Source organism: Crocuta crocuta, unplaced genomic scaffold (assembly GCF_008692635.1).
Source record: "Crocuta crocuta isolate KB4526 unplaced genomic scaffold, BGI_CrCroc_1.0 scaffold30, whole genome shotgun sequence".
In the NCBI taxonomy this organism is placed as follows: domain Eukaryota; kingdom Metazoa; phylum Chordata; class Mammalia; order Carnivora; family Hyaenidae; genus Crocuta; species Crocuta crocuta.
In genome coordinates, this window is record NW_027528345.1 from 3,505,871 (window position 1) to 3,524,938 (window position 19,068).

General features: G+C 37.2%; 1 protein-coding gene across 4 annotated transcripts in view; it reads right to left on the reverse strand.

The window, feature by feature from the left end:
• YAF2 (YY1 associated factor 2) overlaps positions 1-18,679 on the reverse strand; it is a 71,915-nt gene extending 53,236 nt beyond the window's left edge. For all 4 annotated transcript variants that reach the window (XM_077753209.1, XM_077753205.1, XM_077753206.1 and 1 more), the window contains exon 1: positions 18,567-18,679. In XM_077753209.1, the coding sequence (XP_077609335.1) occupies positions 18,567-18,601 (35 nt within the window). In that variant the 5' untranslated portion in view covers positions 18,602-18,679. The remainder of the gene's footprint in view (positions 1-18,566) is intronic.
• Between the last annotated feature and the right edge of the window lie 389 nt (positions 18,680-19,068).

Consider the following 19,068-nt stretch of genomic DNA (forward strand, 5'->3'; position numbering starts at 1 on the left):
TATAAAACAATGGCAAATTTTTCTAACAAATTCCAATATAGTCCGAAGTTAATACTGACAGTTTTCAAATTACTGCCTATATTCTAAATAATAACTTTGTTATTCTGCAGTCATAAAATCTGAATCATGAATCACGTCAAATCCAACTTACTCCACAGATGACTATTACTTTACTAACCAAACAGTTTTATGAAAAGTGCTGTGATTTGCCTGGTTAGCTGATCAATAAAGACTGCTATGATTCATTGCTTCTAAAAACAGAACATAAAGGCTTATTCAAACCATACATGCTCCCTCACAATTATGCAATTACATTTACCTGACACTTAAAAAAATTATTGATACCAAAGTGGACCCAAATTTTTAAATTAATTCTATTAACCATTATAGCTACAGTCAGGAGCTATCTGTAAAAGTACAAACTTAACGATAGATTTTACTGTAAAATTAGAGCATCCTCCCTTGAGAAAGTTACTAACATAATTTTACTTATCTCCTGACTTATCTCCTTTATTTAATCTATAGATACAATTTAGAACTACTGTAACTACCATGAAAAGCTTAGCACAAGCACTATGCAGTATTATTACCTTGTTATAACTTAAAATATAAATTTTAACACTTGTTAAAATGAACATTACACAGAATGCAAGAGAAAAATTAAGATTCTATCTGAAGAGAGGCCATTTGACATGGCTCACCACATCCCCTCCTTTTGAAAACAATCTCTTCCCAGCTTCTGTAATATTACACTCTACCGGGTTTCTTACTCCCTATTTCTCTTTCTCCTCCATTTCTTCATCTTGGTGGGATGCTCTTCTAACCATCACAAAAAGGTAGTAGAAGAAACTTGAGAACCATCACAAAAAGGTAGTAATGTTTCTCAAGTTTCTGTCATGGGTTCTCTTTTCTCACGCTATGCAGTCTATTCTCTCTGACCTGTCTTACCTACTCCCATAGCTTCAACTCAATCATGTATGCTGATGACTACCAAGTATATATTCATATTCGTGTTCTCCTTTGTAAGCTTAAGCCCTACATATCCAACTGCCTCACAGATCTTCCCTGTCAGATTTCCCTCGAATACCTGAAATTCAACAAATCTAAAAGTGAACTGCTACCTTCCCCAAAATGGTCCCTCCTTCTGTCAGTGAAAAGCACATTTACCCAGCTGCTTACTTGAGCCAGAATCCTGGGATTCATCCTTGATTCTTTCCTCTCTTCAACCCAACTTCCTAGCTACCATTACCATCTCCAGCCACCAATCAAGTCCTATCAACTTTCTCTTAAATGTATCTAGAATCCACTCATTTCTGTCTCCCACTGGCATTACCCTTGTTGGGGCCACTACTGTATCTTTGCCTACACCTATTGTAATGGCTTCCACTAAATGGTTTCCCTGCCTCTAGTTCAGATTCAACCAACAAATACGCATGACAGACAAAATAAAATGCTACTAGTTGTGGTTTAAAGTATACATTATACTGATGGCAAAAGAAAACTTTTGTTAAACTGCTGAAAAAGTTGCATATGAAGGTAACTTTGGTTCAATTGACATAATTAAACATAATACATCCAACTCACAGATAAAATGAACTGATATTATGTAAACATTGCTTAAAAACAAGAAGTGGAAAATAGTGTAAAGCAGCAATCAGATACATGATAAAGAGCTTTTGCAGCTGAATTAAGCATTACCAATACTTATGCAAAACACAGTGACAGGCACTGGGAATTTTTATTATTACTTATAATTATCATCATAATTAATTAATTAAAAACTATGCTGGGGTGCCTGGGTGGCTCAGTCGGTTGAGCGTCCAACTTCCGCTCAGGTCATGATGTCACTGTTCGTGGGTTAGAGCCCTGTGTTAGGCTCTGTGCTGACAGCTAGCTCAGAGCCCGGAGCCTGTTTCAGATTCTGTGTCTCCCTCTCTCTCTGACCCTCCCCCACTCATGTTCTGTCTCTCTCTGTCTCAAAAATAAACTATTAAAAAAAAAGAACTATGCTAAATTTCTTACATCATTAATCGCTTTGAATCATCACCATAAAGCCGTATGGTTATATGGCTGTAAATGGCAAGGTGGGAATTTAAGCTGAAACATGATTCCAGGACAAATGCTACTGCTCTCCAGGAGATTACATTCCTGGGAAGGAGAAAGAAACAGAAACAAAATGATTTCAATACACTATGTAATCAGAATCACCACATTTTTGGATAGAATGCTTTAAGAATTGAAAGGACATTCATTCTGGCCTAGAGATAAAGATATGCTCCTTGAGAGATGATGTGTGAGCAATCATAAAGACTAAGCAAGAAAACTGTGGAGGACGGGAGAGTGTGAGGAAGAATAAACAATATAATATACAAGATGACAAAGTGGCCTAAAAAAGATCATGACCATGCTTTCTGACAATCCAACCACGGAAACAGACTTACTCTTTACGGCAAACAGTAAAAACTGCTATTTTCAACTGTTCAACTCTTAGGTCTATACATATTGCTTACCAGTATTACACTACCAAAGTGCTTTTCAGATGTTAAAACTTGTACTGGTAAGCCCTAAATGTTTATGTGGACAAGTCACATCAGGTTACTAGGGGACAACCCTCCCCCAACAGCAGGTATGGAGAGGAGGAGAGGAAAGAGAAGAGGGAGGGAGGAATAAAGGGAGGGTAGGTGAAATTGTGAAATTATCCCTGAAATAATTTGTGGAAACGTTATCCTTTAGTAGAAGACACTTATACTTATGCCCTGGTTTTGTCAGCTACCACATTTGAACCCACATGCTCAATGACAGGGACTGTTACACTCATAATGGATATCAAGTATATCACCACTCATGTATTTGATGGTTTTAGCTAACATTTTCTGAGAACTTCCTATGTGTCAGGTACTGTCAAGTATTTTGCAATATTTAGCTCATTTAATCCTCACAACAACTCTATGAGGTGTGTGTTATCAAGTCCATTTTATAAATGTAACAACTGAGACTCAAAAACTTGATTAACTTTCTCAAGGCCACACAGATAGTAAGTGGTAAGATCAATATTTAAACTCAAACAATTAAGCTCCAAAGTCCAAAATCTTCACCACTATACTATATTCACTATACTGCAGGGAACTCTTAAATACTGAAAAAAATTTTTTTTTGCTTTCCATTATACTGAATACACCTAAAAATTTAAAACAAACATGTAGGAGCGCCTGGGTGGCTCAGTCACTTAAGCGTCCAACTCCTGATTTCAGCTCAGGTCATGATCCCACCATCATCATTGTGGGATGGAGCTCCACATCGCCCTCTGTGCTACAGCATGGAGCCTGCTTGGAATTCTCCGTCTCTTTCTCTGTACCTCCCATGTGTGCACACACTCTCAAAATATAATAAAGTAAAAAATATATAAAAAAAATAAAACAAACATGTAGGCAGAAAATAAAACTAGATAAATTTTCCTGCACCAAATATATGCATAATGAAGTGCTACACGAATGGAGATGGCAAGATCACAATTAAACTGTCAGTTACCAAGGAATATTACAGAAAATGCCATGTGATCAGAGCCATGAAGTTTATGAAAAATCGGCAAGGAGGGAATACTAACCAAATGTGATAACCACATTCATATAGACAATGGAACAGCCTTATCCATTTCACCAAAAAGAATAATTTGATGACATTATAAATTTAATATATTTCTCATCTATAAATTATACTGCTCATTACTCATCTAATTAATGATTATGTAGCTCTAGGTTTTACCAGTCTTGGTCTTTGAAGAAAGAGCAAAGGAGGCACTTGGGTGGTTCAGTCGGTTAAGCGTCTGACTTTGGTTCAGGTCATGATCTCATGTTTCGTAGGTTCGAGCCCCACATCGAGCCCCATATCAGGCTCTGTGCAGACATTGTGGAGCCTGCTTGGGATTCCCTCTCTCCATCTCTCTCTGCCTCCCCCCACATCTCTCTCTTTCTCTTTCAAAAATAAATGGATAAACATAAAAAAAAAAACTTTTTAAAAAAATCTTGAAAAATTTTAAGAAGAGCAAAGTGTCTAACAACATGGGTGAGAAGAAAGGAAAGATCTAGGGAAGGAGGGAGGAAGAAAAGGCTTTTCAAGAGAGAAAGGTTTTAATCTACTCATTACACAAAATTCATTATTAGCTCTTGCTTTTGAAATGTGTGGCTAATAAGTTCAGTCACAATTAACCCAGCCTATGTTGAAACAGACGAATTTAAGTGGTAGAAAGCTAAATGGAAGGAATAGCGCAGTAGTTCAAAAAAAGTGTTACAATAGCAAAACATCTTTAGGAAATAAATTAAAAGAAATCCTAATAAACAAAGTATATAAGAGCATAGATGATGTAGCTAAAGTGGAGTGTGGGAGCACAGAGCCCCACTTGCTTGTTCCTGCTGGCAGCCCACTGAGATAATTTTTGAGACTTTAGAGCTCCAACCAACACAATTCAAAACTCCTGGATTCTTCTGAGGGAAGACTAGTGCACTTCTACCCCAAGAAACCCGTTTACCTGATTCTAACTGGCAAACACATTTTCTTACTCCCTTATTTCCTGCACTTGCTCTCTCACAGGTTTCCCAAAGCAGCCCTGAATGAGCTGTACGGTTGAAAGAAGGTACAGCTGTGTAAGGGTACATGAAACAGGAACAGGAGAGAGCTAAGTGTTCACAGAGGAGGCATGTTTGGACATAAGAGTTCATGAGGGAAGTGCTGGCCAGAGAGGGGATACCCCACACTCACATGCTGTACACAAATGCATGCTCTCATACACAATTGTACATGCAATGCTGCCTACAAACACACATGCAACCCAAAAAGAAAGGGGAAAGTCCTTTGATAAAAGCAGTTCAAGTAGAATGAATACCTCAGAGCCTTGCCCACCTATTTTATCTTGAAAAAAACCAGAGCGGTGCTTGCTGAATTTTAATGTGCATGTGAATAATCTATAAAATGCAGATTCTGACTCAGTAAATCCTTGGTGGGACCAGAGATTCTGCATTTTTTTAAAGTTTTATTTATTTAAGTCATGTCTACACCCAGCTTGGGGCTTGACCTCACAACCCAGATCAAGGGTCCCAGGTTCCTCCAACTGAGCCAGCCAGGAGCCTAGAGACTGTACACTTATAACGAGCTCCCAGGTGGTGTCCCTGCCACTGGTCTTTGGACCACACTTCAACAGCAAGGGCCTATAGAACAGGGTGTTCCAAGGAGTTCTGTATTATAATAGAGAAAAACAAAATAAAACAAAACCCAGTCAAGTAAGACGGAGAACTGCTCAACTAAATAAGCTAAAACAAATTCTACTATAGGATTCTCAGGACTTTGAATTTATTAAACTCTTCAAGAGAATGATACACAACACTTTCTGAACTTTCATGGCTTGTTTTCACAGAGCATTCCCTAGCACCAGCATTTGTGAGGCACACTGGAGCACAGAGAGAATCAAGGCAAGGTGAGAGCTGTCTTGGCAAGTCAGATAAACACCCCTGATGTAGAAGTCTCCTCCTTTACCCCATTCTTCCAAAGAGAGACACCTAACTTCCCCCTTTTAAATACTAATATCCACATGTAAAAAACAGAAAGGAAACACATTCTAGAAATAGCTCTCTCTGACTGGAGAGATGTTATGATGAGCATTCCTATTTTCCTCCTTTTATTTCTTTAGTATTTTCAATGAACATGTAATACTTTTTAACACCAGACAGTTACTGCCTTAAAAAAGAAAAACTCAACCGTGCCCCCCCCCACTCAGGTTATTTACTTTCACACTTGAAACAATTACTTTATTCACATTTACAGAACAGATAAAACCAAAGATTTTCTAGTAAAGGAAGAACTGCTGGTGGATTGAAGAAAATAAAGGAATTAGAAAAAAGCAAACTAGGGGGAAAGGGAAAAAGGCAAGCTAGAAATGAATATTAGTGAGGAGACTTTGGACTCTGGGGAGATCAAAGATAATCAGCAAAAAAGGATGGAAAAAGATCAAAGAAGACCAAAACAAAATTGCCTTCTCTGTCAATGTACCTAGAGCTCTTCTTTTTTAAGTTTATTTATCTATTTGAGACAGAACGAGAGAGCGAGAGCGAGCATGAGCAGGGAAAGGGGAGACAGCAAATCCCAAGCAGGCTCTGCCTTGAAAGCACCCAGTCCCACTTGGGGCTAGATCTCACAAACTGAGATCACGACCTGAGCTTAAATCAAGAGTCCACCACTTAACCAACTGAGCCACCCAGGCACCCCTTAGAGCTCTACTTCTTAAACAACCACTTCTTTGGCACCAAATATTATCTACTTGCTGCTGTTGTAAGTTGACCGCCCCCAGCACTTCGTATGATAGTGTGCAAACAAACCCTGATCAGACTACAAAACAGGTAAAAATTAAGTGTTTTAACTCATGTCTAAAAATTACCAGTGGACTGCATAAACTTTTTATCATATACAAATAGTAATATACGTACATAAAAATTGGTTATCAATTATACTATTAATGATTCTTAATATTTGTGTCACAAAATAAAAAAGGGAAATAAATTTACTGGGATTTTTCTTCTAGGAAATATTATGATATCAAAGTCAGGATACAAAGCACAAAAAATGTCACTATAAAAGATATCAAGGGGTGGCTGGGTGGCTCAGTCAGTTAAGCATCCAACTCTTAATTTCAGCTCAGGTCATGATCTCAGAGTTTGGAGTTCAAGCCATGTATCTGGCACTGCACTAACAGTGAAGAGCCTGCTTGGGATTCTCTCTCTCTCTCTCTCTCTCTCTCTCTCTCTCTCTCTCCCCCTTTCTCCCTCCCTCCCTCCGTCCCTCCCTTGCTTACACTCTCTCTTTCTCAAAATAAACATTAAAAAAAAGTATCAATATGAAGTTTGGTAACAATTACATGTCAAAAATATTAGTTATAGTTAACATGGGGGAAATAATTGACTCATCTTGTTCTTCATTCACTATACTGCTAAGCCCAGTTTTAACATAAATTCTTGTATTAGTTATAAGTAGTAGGTGTAATGTTAGAAATTATCAAGATATACAGCTCTAAATCTCTGTGTACCCAATTTACAAGAATAAATTCTTAAGAAATTACTTAGTACAAATTTAAATGTTATTATGTCAAGATAATAAAAAGGACTGGAAATCTAAGTATTTGTATCTGACATTACATTAACCAGCTACTGACTTTAAACAAGTCACAATCTTTCCATGCCTGTTTTCTTACCTGTCAGGAGGATACTAGACTAGAGCCCTGAGTTCCAACAAATAGAAAAGACCTCACCCACCAGATTGCTATACTTTACCCAGCAGTTCTCAGTACAGCAAGAACTGGGCTGAATCCCAAACAAGAAAGATTTGCAAACACAGTGGCCTCAACCTATTTCAAAAGTTTTAATACCAATATTTCTACCACAAATGGCTCAAGATCTTTCCTGTGAAGACAATCTTATCCCTCTACTATCAAGGTTTCAAGTAAGAAAAACTAGCCAGTCTGAGGAAATGACTAAACCTCATGGAAGCTCTTGAAAGGTTCCTTCCAGCTCTAAAATTCCGAGTAATTCTATAATTTCCCATAATAAACATATTGTAAAATGGAGTGCCTTCTGAATCTTCTGAAACAGAAGATTATAGATCATGTAACAAAAGACAGAGATTTTAACAACCCTGAAAGCCAATAAACAAAACATTGTAGGTATTTAGTAAGTATTTGTTAAACAAAATCACAACATATTCTAAGTACTTGCAATACCACTAAAATAACAAGCTATAAAAGATTAAGGAAAATGTGTCCTAAAAAAACCTCAAACACCTGTTTCATTAAATCCTTTAATGAAAACTTGATATCCCACCAAATGCTAATCTTTCTACCAAAACATACTGGCCCTCTAACACCTCAGAAGAAAAAAAGAATAAGCCAAGAAACTTTTCACTCAAATATAGGATAGTTCTATTTTTTTATTTATATTTATCTATTTATTTTTTACAAATAGTTTATTGTCAACTTAGTTTCCACATAACACCCAGTGCTCATCCCCACAAGTGCCCTCCTCCATGCCCATCCCCCCTCCCCCCCACATCCATCAGTCCTCAGTTTTTGTCAGCATTCAAGAGTCTCTCATGGTTTGCCTCTCTCCCTTTCCCCCACCATTTCCGCCCTTCTTCTCCCCCTTGTTCCTCCGTCAAGTTCCTCCTAATCCTCCTATACGCGCAAACATATGATATTTGTCCTTCTCTGCCTGACTTATTTCGCTCAGCATAACACCCTCAAGGTCCATCCATGTTGCTACACATGGCCAGATTTCATTGTTTCTCATTGCCATGTAGTATTCCATGGTATAGATAAACCACATCTTCTTGATCCATTCGTCCGTTGATGGACACTTAGGCTCTTCCCATGTTTTAGCTATTGTTGAGGGAGCTGCTATGAACTATTTTTTTATTTTTTTTAATTTTCCTTTAATGTTTATTTATTTTTGAGAGACAGAGCATGAGTGGGGGAGGGGCAGAGAGAGGAGGAGACACAGAATCTGAAACAGGCTCCAGGCTCTGAGCTATCAGCACAGAGCCCGACGTTGAGCTCAAACCCACAAACCGTGAGATTGTGACCTGAGCTTAACTGACTGAGCCACCCAGGTGCTCCATCAAATACGATAGTTTTATAAACCTCTTCATCAGAGACAAATGGATGAAAAGATCAACCAGTGGTCAACCTGTATTTCAATCTAGGCTCTAACACTAAATTTGTGATTGGACGACCATCTTCCTCTCCTCCATGAAGGGCGTTTTGATGAACAAATGGAAAGATATAAAGGAGAGCATTCTGAACACAGAAAATTACTACGTAAATGATAAATAATTTAAAGATACTGGCTTTTACTGAAACCACCAATAATAGCAAAATTAATTTTGTAGCAATATGTTATAAATATTCTCTCATACACCTAACAGTAATAACTACCATTCAATAATCACTTACTATATGTAAGCCACTGTGATAAGGCTTTACAAAAATTAACTCATTTAATCTTCTCAGCAATGCTTTAAAAAAAAAAATACATTAGTAGTATACTGAAGATCACTGCCAACATGATAAGTAATATAGTGGAAAAAACCAATGTTAAATTCAATAAAGTAGTCCCATTATAAATTTATTTTATTCTCAAAATAATGGTTTCTGGTATTATTAATCATACTTAAGTTTAATAATCTGTACCAGCCCATGTAAATTTGAAATCTTGCTTCAATTATATAACTATTGTCTGAAAAACAGCAGTTTCTTTAAAAAAAATACATTATTTATACATGCATACATATAGACATATACATAGAGAAAAGGGCACTGACATGGCAGTTTCATTTGGCTGAAATTTCTTGAGAAAACTAACCAATCAAATAGGAAACAGGCTGTGATGTTAGAACACACTTTACCAAAAGTGCTTGACCAATAATGACTACACCAATAACTGATTTCATCCTTGATTTAAGCACAGGACTGCTCTCTCCAAAAACTAGGACTAGATTGGAAAATTAACTGTAAATTCCTGCTTCTGTTTACTCATTAGCAAATATTATTTATCTATCTTTGGTAGAATTCAAATTCTCAGAGGCTGGAACTGGGTCTCATCCACAATTCTACAATCCCAGCAAAACTCCTGGCATATGGTATGTGTTCATTAAGCATATACAGAATTCTAGAATTTTGTTCCCTACCATTTACTTCCGATACTTCACACATGTAGACATGTGGGTTTCTTCTCCAAATAATGACTTACACAACCTGTATCAAAATTCCAACTTCTTCAAAGCTACATATACATTAAAAAAAAAACCCAATAACTTTTCCTTTCTAATATATATATTCCTCTTTCAACAAACTTTCATTGAACACCTATTACTTCCCAGGCACTTGGTCAGGCATCTTCAAAAAAGGTAACGAAAAGCTCATATTTCCCTTAAGAAACTCACAGCATAACAAGAGAGTAAATGCATACAGGTAGCAGAACTACCATATGCTAAATGATACGACAAAGAAAGATAAGTATCACAAACTGAGGCACTATTCAGATTCTAAAACCAGAAACAGTTACTCTCATCACTTTAACCAAAGTTATCCATTCTCTGGAGAATTCATCGTCTGAGAGAGAATACTCAGCTTCATGAAAAAGACACAAATCAACCCTGGATTTATGAGGAAATGCTGAAGCTAGATAAAGATCACCATCAGAGGCATGCACAAAAGACACACAAAGGAAGGCATGTTTGAGATCGGTCAAGGAGAATGTCACAGCCTAAAGATACACAAACTAAGTTTGGAAGAATAAGCAGTTAACTAGGTAGGCAAAATGATAACAGAATTGTAGCAAAATATCAGCAACTAACCCTGTTAGTCTGACTCTGGACAACTGGAAATAGACAACTGGAAGGACAAGATGAGGGAAAATTCCATTATTTCTTTAATGTCTGCCTAATTTCTATAGTTATATAGATATCTAATAATTTATATAATTGATCTATCTTTAAAGTAACAAGTTCATAGATAAAACAATACTATCTCAACCATAAAAATTAGATTCATGTTAATTATAATTAAGTTAAATTTGTTCCATTAATTGTACCAGCAATTTCAAATAAATGCAAAATCTGAAATCTAAACTATTTTTCAATTAAACAGTCTCAAATACCACAAATCTGTTAAGTATATTCTAGGTTTTGATAGGCCTTTGGTGTCAACTAACTTTAAAAACCACTCAACAGAGAACTTAAGTATGTTTCATTATATGCTGTACTTTTTCATAACTTTAGCTCACTTTAGTCAAGAAATAATTCTCATTTTTAGCTATATACCATGGAAATTTCAATCATCTGAATAACAAGACCTCAGTAAGTGGCTGTGAGATAATGAACAACTTTCCAAAGTTTTACTGTAAAAATGCTAACGCATAGTGTGATGTAAAGTACATTATCATTATTGAAATATGAAACTAATATATTGTTATATGTCAATTAAAAATGATAAAGCTAAAAATGTTTCAAAATTGAGAGGCAAATTATATTTCTACTTGCACACATACATGTTAAGTGTAAGACGAACAAACATAAAAAAATGAGATGCACAAAGTTCTTTATGTTCTTAATTTTCAAAATAACTACATATTTTGTTATAACATTATTGCATTATAAAAATATTATTTCCATGTTTAAAGACAAAGAAATGAATACTCAGGGTCGCTCATCTCAGTTACTAGTCTAAGTGTAATAACTGTGCTTTTAATCAAATAACAGCATCAAATACGAAACAAAATTGTGAACACATCTTTAAAAAGTAATATATACCTACAAATTATGGACAAAATAGTCTGATAACATTTTTACAAGCACAGTCTTAAAAGTTATTGGGGGTGGGATGCCTGGGTGGCTCAGTCAGTTAAGTATCTGACTTTAGCTCAGGTCATGATCTCATGGTTCATCAGTTTGAGTCCCCCACATCAGGCTCTGTGCTAACTATGCCGAGCCTGCTTGGGATTCCTTCTCCCTCTCTCTCTGTCTCTCCCTTGAATGTACTCGTGTTCTACATGCGACTCTTGATCTCAGGGTCATGAGTCTGAGCACCATGTTGGGTGCAGAAATTACTTTAAAAAAAGAAACTTAAAAAAGTTATTAGGGGCACCTGCGTGGCTCAGTCAATTAAGTGTCCAACTCCTTCTATTGGCTCAGGTCATGATATCGTGGTCATGAGAATGAGCCCCGCAACAGGTCTGCCCTGAGGAGTCTGCTTGGGATTCTCTCTCTCTCTCAATAAAAAAATAAACTTAAAGAAATAAAAATTTTTAAAAAGTTATTGGAAAAGTGATGCCACTTGTTAAATAGCAATAGCAAAATTTAAAGGAACTTTAGCTGAAAAAGTTTAAATACCTACAATGTTCCAAATACTTTAGTAGCTTTGGAGGATCCAAGTAAATCTGTTGGATGTAGAAACCCACACTTTGGAGAAGACATACAGAGGGTATGGTTGCCCAGAAGTGCAGATAAACACATAGACAATACTACCACAATATGGTGATTTTCTAGGGATAATTACATACACATTCACATAGACTGAACAATAAAATAGTTGGGGTGGGTAGGTTATAATCCCAGAGGGTTTCTTAGTTTTTTTTTTAAGAAGCGCCATCTGATGAAAATAAGTGCTGATGCATCATAAGATTGGTTGGGATATGCATCAGGAAACGAAGCTATATCTAGCTATTCATGGTTGAATACCATGCTCAGGAGCTCAACTTTTATTCAATAAAGAGGACTTTATTCACTGGAGAAGTCTCAATTTTTTTTTAAATAAAAGAACATATATAATCACATAGGTTTTAAAAAATATACTGAAATAATGTTAGCAGCATTAGGGATAAGAGACCAATTTGTCATAATTCAGGAGAGAAATGACATGGGCTTCCAAACTATAGTGACATCAACTGGAAAAAGGATAGATTTGAGAGACAATCCAAACACTGGACATGAGGGATGAGGATGAGTTAGAATCAAAGTTGAGACAATGATAGTAGCTGGCTTAGATTCCAGAAAGAGTATGCTATGCCACATACAATGTAAAGTATATAGAAAGAAGCCATGTTTCAGTAGGCAGAAACCAATTTCAGAGATGTACAAGAGAAACCAAAGAAAAAATGTGAGAGACATCAAAAAGGGAGAATTTCAATTAAAAAAGAAAGGCTACCAATATCAAATAAGATGGAGCTGACATGGAAAGAAGAGTGAGATTAGGCCACTAAGTTTAACAAGTAAGTCACTAGGTTATCAGAGAGATCTTATTCAACAAAGGATAAATGAAAGGAAAAGAATGCCTGCTGAAGTAAATCTGTTGGATGTAGAAACCCACGCTAGTAAAACCCTACACCGCAGTTCATAAACTTTTGGTCTCAGGCTCTCTTACACTCTCAAAGTTAAAAGAGTTTTTGTTTATGTAAGTCTAATCTAGCAAGAAATAAATTACTATATTAGAAATAAAAAGCTAAAATTTAAATATATACTAGTTCATTTAAAAAATAAAGTAGATCACAATTTAATATAAATACTTTTAAAACCCTGTATTTTCCAAATCAAAAGTAATTCTGTGTGAGGAGTAGCACTTGCATATTTTTGCAAAACCTCTAATATCTGGCTTAACAGAAGACATCTGGATCGTCATATCTACTTCTGCATTCAATTTGGTGCAGTATGTTGGTTTAGTTCAAGAATATGAAAGAACTCCGGACTCCCACAAATATGTAGTTGAAAAGGGAGGAGTAGTTTTAATAGCCTTTTCAGATAATTATAGATATTCTTTGATACTACATAAAAACACAAGTAGTTATTTTTCTAAAGTCAGTTGCATGTGGAATCTGAAACTACATCAACAAAGTTTTCATAGTAGTCCTTTAAAATCCATTGATTTATGTTGTACTTTAAATGGATTATCTGCGCGTGGTTTTATAACCTCAGACATTGGTTATCTGAATATACTGGTTCACTGAGTTATGCAGATCTTCCAAACATCAACAAATTTCATGATTAATTATCAGATGTTACATTCATTAGTATCGCCACCTGATTTCATCCTTAAAATACTGGGATCTACAGCAGCTACTCATTTTCGAAAATTCTAATTTTCACTTTAAAGCTTGATTTTTATCACTGGCAACAAACACTATCAATTGTTTTCCCTGAAGTGACAGACTCTCTCCGTTCAATTTCAAGAAAATAGATGCTACAAAAAAAAGGAAAAAGAAAATAGATGCTACATATCCAAGTTTGAATAACCATGGTTTGCCAGGCATTCTTTCAAGTAAAAATGATCTTCCATGAAAAAAGCATCTAGTTCTGCTTGCAAATTAAACAACTACACAAATGTTTTCCCTTGAATCAACCACTGTACTCTAAGTATGCACCAGAAGGGCTTTACTTTACTTCCCAGTTCATCAAATATATTAAAAAAGACATGAGACTTCCTAAAATTTGTAACTCTTACTGCTGCATCACGGGAATACATGCTTAAGTGAAACTGGCATTGTTTTTACTTCACAGGCACGGTAGTGAAGATTATGATGAATACGGATAGCATTTGGGGCCACTGCTTTGATTCATGCTAAGGGTCCAGCAGTTTTATCCATCCTTGCCTCTGTTAACTGCAAGGGTTAACACAGCAAAAAAGACAAATAACATCTTAATATCACTGTGAAGATAGTCTGGACTTCACAGACTCCCTAAAAGGGTCTCAGGGAGTCCCCAGGGTTACCTCAGATCACACTCTGAAAACCATTACCCTAAATTATCCAAACACTAATCACTTTAAGAATTTCTTTGTAAACAATGAACCCCCATGACTTCTCTAACCCAAGATAGAAGGAGGAAAACAAACAAACCAACCAACCTCCTAGAATAAGGAGTCTCGGAACAACTTTTGTCGGTGGCTGCAAAGGTTCCTCAGACAGGTAGCAAGGCTTGGGAACTCTGCATTTCTGAAAAACGAACTGACTTAAATGGTCCTCAATTTTTTTCTCCCATTCCTACCCCAATAGTAGTAGAATCTGTGACAAACCTCAAATTAGAAGATAGAAAGCAAATCTGGCAACAAAAATACTTAAAAGACTTTTACCAGATAATTGGGGTTTATTTTAGATTTCTTCAAAATGTAAATCTTAACAATTTACTTCCATTTTATAGAAGCTGAAATAATTCCTCTTTTTACCAACAGTCAGATCCTGACCATATTACTGTGTTCAGTTATAAACACTTTTTCAAAATGAGAAAATTTCAACCTCTTTGGCTCATACATAAAGATTTACTAATACGACCTCATGTATACAATTTGGTACAATTCAAAGTGTTTGTGATTTGACAACAAAATCATAAAACGTTGCAAAAGAAACAGAAACATCTCTCTTGCTCACCATTCTATGTCCAATACCTAGCACAGCCCTTGTATAAAATAAAGACGCTCGGTAAACACTGCTAAGCGTTGAAGTAGTTGAAATGAGGCAAGAACACAGGTCACCAGATACCTAGTACAACTAGAGCTTTCTTCTCTCTGAAATCTTTTTCACTGTTCCATAAAATAATATCTCTCAGAAACCTAAGAGAGCTATTACAACTTATCGTGAGAAAATATAACATTACCTGTTAACAGTTTAAATTCCACCTGAACGTCTACTATGGACTCGGCGTTTTATGTTTTCATTTAGATCACATTTCAAAATGAAAACAAATGCTCTCTCATTCTCATTTTTAAATATGTGCCATCTGAGTTAGGCAGTAATTTCCATTCCTATATCAAGTGGCAAGGAGATACTACTCCAACTCAATCATACATTGACTGCACTACCCTCAGCACAATATACTAAATAGTTCTTTCTCTGATGATTTAGACTCGTTCTTAATTTTTGAAGTTTCTTAGCCTTATATTGCTTTATAGGAACTTGATGATGAAGATATAAAGATGAAGGAGACTGTATAGTGCCTGTCACAGTAATTTGTCACCATAGCTTTTTCTTTTTTAAAAATGTTTCCTGTCAGTTTGACATTTATCACTGCTTCTCTCACAAAAGTACAATGCAGAAAACTTCAGGTACTTGAACTGTCTAGTTATTTAGATTCTGGATTAAAAAAAAAAAAAAGATGAATCAAATTTAAACTACTTAAGGTCAGCAAGCACAAAACTGAAATTCAAACACAGAAATGGCATAAATTTAAAGAATATAACTGATCAATTTAGGAATTGAAGCTACTTCAAATCACGTTTCATTTTAAAATACTACTATGAATATAACCTCATTTCACTGAATAGTCTGCAGTAAAACGTGACCTACCAAGGATATAGCCAAAGAAAATAGTCTTCTGTTGAAATATAAAAAATTTGAACTCATAATCTTAAAAGACAAAATCATCAATAAAGACTTTGAAGGGAGACCATGGGCTCTGTCTTCTGTAGAGGTTTAAAAAGAAAAGACTCTTCAAACGTCTGGAATGCCTTAGACTTGGCCTCACATTTGGCGACTTCGAAGCAGAATCAGTTCAAAGGTCAGTCTGACCCAAGCAATTCAAGTCCCGTAGGTCAGTTACCAGACAAGTCATTAGCAAACTGCATCTTCAGCTCTGCTGCCATCCAGTCCCTGCTTTGATAATCACCAACTTTACCCTTGAAATTACCCTAACTGCTAATTGACATGTCAGTTATACAGAATTATTTGTTCCAACTCCTGAAACTTCTGCTTCTCTCTAGTGTTCTGCAATCCTTTAATCCTGTTTTCCTAACATTACCAGAGAGGGAAATATTTTGTGGTGCGATCAATATCTGCCCTATTAACAATGCCCTGTTCCACTGTTCTATCCAAACATGGATTCCACTCTAAATTTCAGAAGCAGTGGTTGGAAAGTAACAGATATCAGAGAAATTAGAGCTCTTAGATTTAACTTAGGGCCAAAATCAAAAGAGAAGATACAATTCAGAGAGAGGAAGGAAGAAGCTGAGAGGGTCGTAGTGTAGAACACTTACTTTTAGGAACAGAGTGTCCCTTAGACTTCTGGTGAGTTGCCCAGAGCCTCTTCAGTTTCAATCCAAATGACAATGCTTCTCTGAGTCCTTCTCAAGTAATGTTTCCACCACTAAAAATTCGATCTACAAGAGCTCAGATGTACTGGTAAAAAATATCAGGGGACCCCTTGTAGGCCTCAAGCCTCTTTTAAACTAGGCCCACTTCTCTGTCCTGGGCCAACTCCCCTGTGCACTATATTCCTTCTTCTTCCAGGTGCCAGGTATTCAGCCTGTTTCTTCTCTTCTGAGCTGCCACCACCTACTCTATTTCTCAGGGTTCCTCTAACCCCAAGACTGGCTGTGGAGTAGGACAACAGCTTCCCCCCTTCCTTGCTGTCCCTGCAAATAAACATATAGGCTCTTCTAGTTTCAGTATTTTTTCTAATAGCTACAAGAAAATAGAGAGGAAACAACAAAAAGCAACAATATAGTACCAGAGATTAAGATAATAAATGTCTCCACTTTACAGTTCCTGCCTCCGAAAACCACATTTTCTAAAACCTGCTTGAGTGTTTTAAGAAGTACAAAGTATTAACATAGATATACAAATATATATTCTAAGCCAAATCCAAACTGATAGAAAGATACAAAGATACTCTGCTTTTCAAAATACTTAAATCACGGGTCCAAAAATAGTTGCCACATTTACTTTAGCAAACAGGTGCGGGCTTTTTGTTTGTTTGTTTACTTTTTAGAATGGTCTGTTATATTCCCTTGAATTTACATGTTTGAAAGTTTGCTTGTTAAAGAATGTCATGAAAAATGCTCAATACATTTTATCCAATGTAAATGAGAATATACAAAATGTATATTCTGATTCACAAAAAGACATGCTGAAAGTAGTAGTTTCACTAAGCAAATCATAAACTTTTAAAGTTATTTCCAACTATTTCTGTCTCTACATTTTAAAAATTTAATAAATTGTTGTCAATGTTTAAAAATCTGGATTATCTCATTTTCAGAAATTTAACTTCTACTGAATACATAAATCTAATGTCACTATAAAGTAGGGCTCCTTTAAAACAACAGTATATCACATTAGCATACTTATACTCCTGTGATAATTTAGTTTCTAACAGACTGTGTAATATCAAAATACATGATATCTAAACATTAGGCTATAACTCAACATGGTTGTAAGAAGTTCAAAGACTATCTTCCTATAAAAGTGAAGGAACTCTAAGTGTTGGCAGATCAACAATGTCAGACTTTGCGTTTCCTGTATGACTTTCTTTATCCACTTAATTCACTTAAGTGGTTTTCTGAAAGACTGAGTTATTATACTGTAAGCCTACAATAAAATAAAGACTGAAAATAGGCAGAGATCATTTTATCTCATTTGTATAGTCTAATAGATTGCCATTTAATCAAACTAAAAACATTCAGATACTTTCAGTAAAACTGTGTCCCTGTGACTGGGCTCGCCTCCAACTATTTATAAAATATTAGAGAATTAGAATAAAAATACTAAATAAAACCTTGATCTAACCCTTCCAGACTCTATAAATAAAAAAGGCATTTTAACCTATCGTGTGTTCCATAACCAGGCACCTTTTTTTAAGAATTAAATTAGATTACATCTTTTGATCCTACAGAGGATTTCATGGCTTTTCTTTGATTCCAACACACTAACACAACAATGCAGCCAACATTAATATTCCCGGACTGGGCGGGGGACGGGGGGGCGGGGGGCATTAGACCCAGCGATACGTATTAAATCGCAGTTGCTAATGCCTCCCTTAAATAATTTATTCTCTCTTGGCAGCATATAACGTTACAGCCTCTTCAATTACCCCTCACCGCAAACCATCGCAAGGGTCGCAATCAATCTGACCCAATTCCTATCGCGGCCACCACCTCAGTCTCGCCTCCTCCCGCCGGGTCTGCGAGTGTCACGGGACGGGGCGGCAGCCGCAGGGGCGTCCTCTGCGCCGCGACCCGGGCGCCCCACGGCGCGCGGGGCAGGCCCGGGACTCACCGGGTGGAGGTGCCCTTCCGCACATCGCACATCATGCACTTGAAGGCCTCGGCGCTGTTCCGGAAGGTGCAGACGCTACAGTCCCAGTAACCCTCATCCGAGGACGGCTTCGGCTGCCGNGCCTCCAGCTGTCGGGGAAACTCCTGCCTGGGCGCACGTGACCCGCGCCGGCCAACCAGCGGCGGCGCCGGAGACTTCAAACGCGGCCAGCGCGGCCCAGCACCCGCGGCGAGTTCGCGGGCGGGCGGTGTGGGGGTGGGCGCTGCAGCCTNGCCGCGCGCTGCAGGGCCCCGGTGACGGGGGGATGCTCAGTCATCCCACGGGACGTTTGCTCCCGGGTGGGGCCGGCGTGGGGAGGTCAGCCCCGTTCGCCGGGAGTGCCCGGCCGCGGTCTCCAGGTAGAACCGCTTTCCCGGCCCCGACCGTCCTTGACTGCTCAGACTCAGCCCGAGAGACACCTGAGGGAAGGCGGGAACCAATATTGAGCGCCATTGCTAGGTGC